The sequence below is a fragment of the Leguminivora glycinivorella genome, chromosome 5 (genome assembly GCF_023078275.1).
Source record: "Leguminivora glycinivorella isolate SPB_JAAS2020 chromosome 5, LegGlyc_1.1, whole genome shotgun sequence".
In the NCBI taxonomy this organism is placed as follows: Eukaryota; Metazoa; Arthropoda; class Insecta; order Lepidoptera; family Tortricidae; genus Leguminivora; species Leguminivora glycinivorella.
In genome coordinates this window covers 16,123,559-16,129,266 of record NC_062975.1, presented here as the reverse complement: position 1 = coordinate 16,129,266, position 5,708 = coordinate 16,123,559, and the positions used below count along the sequence as shown (strand labels likewise).

General features: G+C 44.3%; 1 protein-coding gene across 1 annotated transcript; it reads right to left on the bottom strand.

Moving 5' to 3' along the window:
- Positions 1 to 705: 705 nt before the first annotated feature.
- LOC125226543 (resuscitation-promoting factor RpfA-like) lies at positions 706 to 4,268 on the bottom strand. Its single transcript, XM_048130533.1, has 4 exons — positions 4,256 to 4,268; positions 2,920 to 3,313; positions 2,187 to 2,469; positions 706 to 813 (listed from the first exon to the last, which is right to left on the bottom strand). The coding sequence occupies exons 1-4, from the start codon at positions 4,266 to 4,268 to the stop codon at positions 706 to 708; spliced, it is 798 nt and encodes a 265-aa protein (XP_047986490.1).
- Positions 4,269 to 5,708: the final 1,440 nt, after the last annotated feature.

Genomic DNA, 5,708 nt, shown 5'->3' with positions numbered 1-5,708 from the left:
CTTGCCGTTAGGTTTTGATACAGTAAAAATAGGCGAAACGAACTGTCCTTCACATGGTGTACATGGTGACACATAATTCGCATCTAAGAGATCTAAAATACAACCATCAATAATTTCAGCCTGTTTATGACCATGACAAACACTGTTCATCGGCTGTATCATTTGAACCGGTCTGTCTATAAGAGGAATTTTATATCTTTTAATCCAACTCAAAATAGTAGGGTCGTCAGTAATTTCACACCATTTATGATAAAAATACTTTAAGCGACCAGCAATAGGTACCAGGGTGGCTAGCCGAATGGCACAATCGCTCACGAAACGAAGCGCTAGTAGATATCTATCTCTATCGCGCTTGCGTATTGGCGCGACAGAGCCAGCGGCGTATCGCTTTCGTTTGGCGTCGGAGAAATGCCATTCGGCTACGGGGCCTGGAGATCCTCTGCTAACGCCTGCCCGTGCGCTGGTAGTTAGGGAATGCTCCCGGGAATTCCCGGTACCAAAAGTACCGGGAAATCCCGGGATTATTGAACTCTTTGGGTACCGGTACTGATGTTATAAAATCCCGGTTCTTCGGTACTTTTCGGTACTGAAAAATGGACAAAGATTACAAACTAAAACGCATTTAATCACTTCAAAAATTTGAACGTAAACGACGGAATATCCATTGAATGCTGTACAAATGTAATGAAAATAGTTTTAAACGCGTTAGGCTCGTCCCGCTCGGTATTCATCGGCTATGATCGGGACCTCAGCGTCGGTTATACTTAGAGGGTAAACCAAAGTAACTTTGCTAATGTTAGAATTAGTTGAGGTCTGTAATGATTTCTTGCACATGTCGTCCGGGTTTCGAAAGTATGCTTAGAACGCAGTCTGGTATACTATAATTTTGGTCGTAATAGGCGACCGGAATAAAATTCTAACAATAAGTAGCCACCAAATTCTACAAAACCCTTTACTCCGAATCTCCCACACACCCAAAGCCTGTGCCTGATTTAGAAGAAAGCTTCCAACATCAACATCGCATTTGTCGATTACTCTAAAGCTTTCGACAGTCTTCATCACAATTCCATTTCCACAGCTTTACGCAATCAAGATATAAATCCCAGTTACATTCAGCTCATAACCACCATTTATCAAAATAGTACAGCCGCCATAAAACTACAGTCCTCACATTCCTCATTTTCTATTCAAAAAGGATGCTTGACTAGCAAGGAGATCCGTTGTCGCCAAAACCGTTTAGCAGCACACTTGAACAAGTCTTCCAGAAGCTTATGCCAAGTTGGGAAGATCGAGGCCTTATTGTCGGGAATAGAAGGCTAATCTTCGATTTGCCGACGACATTGTTCTGTTCTCCTCAACTGCCTCCGAACTACGATCAATGCTTCAAGACCTCAGCGACGCAAGCCTCGAGGTTGGACTTCAGATGAACTGAACATGTCGAAGACCAAGTTCATGACCAATAATAGCTCCGCATGGATTGAGATAAACGAAGAATCAGTTGCATATGTCCATCTACTTGGGCCAACTAATTTTTTTCCAGGCGCGACAAGAGAAAGAAGTCGAAAGACGGACTGAAAACGCCTGGAGAAGGTATTGGTCAAGAAAGGCGATTTGCCACTGTCACTTAAGCGAAAACTCATGGACATGAGACACCACGCTGCGCTCCAAAATAAAAATAGTCGACGTAGTTCGGAAAGCGGCAAAGCTGAAGTGGGACTGGGCCGGTCATGTCTGCCGAATGCCGAATGAGCTATAGGCCAAGATTACCACAGAGTAGCAGCCCAGGCCAAAACGGGGACCCGGCAGACCACGTATGCGATGGCGGAACAAGTTGGACGCCTTTATGAAAGAATGGCCGAAGACTGCAAAAAACCGGGAGGAATGGAAAAAGTGGGGGCAAGGCTTTGCCCAGCAGTGGGACATTGCAGGCTCTTAATAATAATAAAACATTACGAGATGTTTGTTACACCATACTCTTGAACGAACATGGTCGCCGCTTGGCCAATACGTATCCAACAATCTCTGCATCAAGCGAGAGATTGTTGGATACGGTTGACCTGAGGTAGCAAAACTTATCGACGACTTCCATTTTATGTTTTATTCATAATTTTATAACAAATGTACTAGTAAACCCTCAGTACCGAAAAGTACCGAAGAACCGGGATTTCCCGGTTCTTTCCCAGTACCGGAAATCTCAGTCCCGGTTCTGGGACTGGTACCGGTTCTGCATTCCCTACTGGTAGTGCTGGTGCCGCGTGTAGCTGCTGTAGCGGCGACCCCTCGGCGCCGGCGCTGGCGGCGGGCGGCGCTCCTGCTGGCGGTACGGCCGGTGGGGCGCGGGCGCGTGGGTCGGCCGCGGCTCGGTCGCTGCAGGTATGCGCGGCGGCGCCCCCCTCGAGTTTAAAGCTCCCCGCTGAAACTGTGTTGCAGGCGGCCTGTATGCAGGGCGTAATGGTGTAAACTTCATGTCTGAACCAGTTTTGTTTATTGCCTTAGATGACTTGATATGATCACTCAGGTCGTTGTCCAGCATCGCCTAAAGCTTTTATTATGTCTTGGGGCATATTATTGTTTGGTAAAAGGGCCCAATTGAGAACTTGTCCTATGGCAGCAAGACTTGTAGAAATCTGATTTTGTTTACTTTGACTGTATAAATCTTTCTTGAGGTTTATTTCAGAAAGAGCTGCTTTAATTTCGGGATTAAGTTTAGGGGCAGTAATATTTGGGCAATTTTTTGGCGGCAAATAATTTTTTGCAAGCTCCAATTGGACCTTTTTAGGCAAACCATTAGAATATTTAGAATATATATGTGCCCATCTTGAGGCAATATCCTTATGCAAATCAGCACCGTATTTTTTCTCCGTAGTAGGGTCGTCGCCTAGCAATTGAAGTATTTCCGGATCTAGCGACGGTACATACTCATCTGTAAGAGCCTCGTCTGTATTTATCTTCGATGTACAGTTAATATTAGGAGTTTGGTTATACATCACATTAGACGGCGCACTAGGCGCAGTTGGAACGTCATCTTGCATAGGCGGCGCACTCGTCACGGGCGGCGCAGAACACTCAGCGAGCGCACTTAGGGCGCACGGCTCGGACTGTGGCGGTACGGTCGGCGCAGACAATGCACCGGGCGGCGCCGCTTGCGCGAGGGGCGCGGGCGCGGCGTGCGCTGACGGTACGCGCTCCGCGAACGATGCGGGCTGCGCGCTCGAAGGCGATGGCGGCGGCGGGTAGGGGGCGGCGTAATCTATCTCATTGTGGGTAGGCTGAGAATGAACACCCACTTCGTCAAAATCTATGATTTCATCTCCTAAAAAAAAATTATTTGGTAATAATGTAGATATTTGCCTCGTCACTGTTTAAAGTGGGGCCCAAACAAGAAACACGATTTACGTGGAGTCTCAACACATTTAGTGGAGAAAATAGGTATAAATGAATATGATTGTTAACCGCCTCGATACTGTAAACCGCCTCGACACATTTAGTGGAGGAATAAGGTATATGCTTGTAAACTGCCTCGACACATTTAGTGGAGGAATATGGGTATACCTATGTCACAGACCAACCCCTATAGACATCTATTACAAGACGACTCGCGGTGGCCAGCCTTCCTAGTATTTGCACTGATATAAGCGCGGGCGCTCGCCGTGCCCGATCAGTATCGACCAAGTAACAGACCCGAAAGCAGCGCGTGTTTTTCGCACAAAAAAATTGGAAAAGGGTATTTTGATGCCTTAAAGATGTCCACCTGTAGTGTGAAATGGTGTGGAAAGGTAACAAGAAGCTCAAATTTAAAAACAGACGGCATTACATTCCACAAATAAGTCATATTTATAATTTATTCAGAGCCGGCATAGGTCAACTTACATTGGCCACTTACGCGTCAGTAGAGGGACAGTCATACTTCTGTCCCTTTTCATCTGGCGCGACTGCCCGCCGTCCTTGAAACGGCCAATCACAGCGCGCTTAACACATTCCCCGCCCGCTCCTCGCACCCCAAACACTGGTGACTCGTATCGCGAACCAAATATACAAGACTGCCACTCTATAGGAGGTTCTCTGTGACCTATGTACGTTTGAAAAACTGCCTCGACACGTTTAGTGGAGGAAATAGTTGTATACTGTTAACTGTCTCAACACATTTAGTGGAGATTATAGTCTATGTTCGTTCCCCTCACTATTAAAGTGGGGTTTAAATACTCATCACGATTTACGTGGAGTGGAGAACAAAGACACGTTGTATTTTAATTACCTTGAATATCCATATTGTCCATTTCATAATAACGTCGATGCTCGTAGTCACTCTCAGACGATGTAGAAAATGAACGGCGCCGACGCCTTAATTTTGCTTCTAACTTTTTAACCTTTCGGAGTATGTTAGAATAATCTTCATCCCTTGAGCGTTTCCTTTTTCCCATTGTGTATCTTGAAAAATCACTGAACACTTGGCACTACTTAATTTATTTTCACGAAAAAATTTTAGTGTGACTTAGATGGCACAAAATCATAGAGATAGTTGTGCAAACCCCGCGCCGGCGGCGGCCGCGCAGCCGGGGTTCTCACGGTAAAGGGCATGAGCGAGACGGCACTATTAAGGATTCCTTTTTAGGTTGTTATAACTCTGAATGTGTGACGAAGATGGTACGATTCCTCGTACTGCTGCATGTAAACCAGAATATCATCCTCGATTGATACACGAAGTATAATATACATTAGTAGGTAGGTAAGTACCTAAGTATAGGTAACTCAAAAGATATTTCAGACAACAAATACACAATCTTTTTGCTTGTCAGTTGAACTATTAAATCGAAATTCTCAGTAGTTTCTCAAATGGATACATACGGATTAAAGTTTTTGTTCTTATTTGCTTTAAATGCCATTAAATAGTACATACTTATACTTAAATATACAACGATATTAAGTTAAACTGAAGAAAATAGTAAGTAACTGTTTTCTGAGAATTGCATAGGTACCTATGTCAACAAGAGTAACTAAACATAATAAAAGTTCTACACGTACGAGTATCATACACCGTACCAAGTAAATTCATATTTCTCCTGATTCATTGAGCATAAAAACACCCTTAAAGACACCCGAGCAAATAAAAACTAAATCGTGCGTGCAACACGCGCGAGGTACGCACTCAATTCACCTTGTCAACACATAAACCCATTCTTTACTGGAAAATACTTTGAATCGCACACCGCTTAGCGGTGTCGGGATTTTTAAGCATCGATTTAAGCTGTAAGGAAGGGTGATTGAAATGTGTTGGGCGGGTTTCTCGCCACGAGCAGAAAAATAGTGACTTTTTTGAGAAATTTCATTTTTATATATACTTGTCGGATCGTGGGCGTATCATACCAGAACCGTTGTCAGGACCTGCCGTAGTTGTTTATGAAAGCTTTTCAATGAAATACCATGTCCATATCACAGAATTTACTTCACAAAACCGATTACACATTAAATCACGTTATAGATTACATTCCGCCTATTATTTCGAGCAAACCACCGGATTAGACCGAAGAATCTCCAACAACGCCAGCACTCCTCAACCATTTCCCCTGCAGCTCGATTGGCAGCCTCCAATCATCTGTTTATCATCTGTTTTTCGATTCTGTTCTTTTAGACAGTAGTGTCCTCTCTGACGTTTTGGCAGAACTCAGTCGAATACCAGCCAGGTTGTACAAAGTTATAAAACCCTTGTT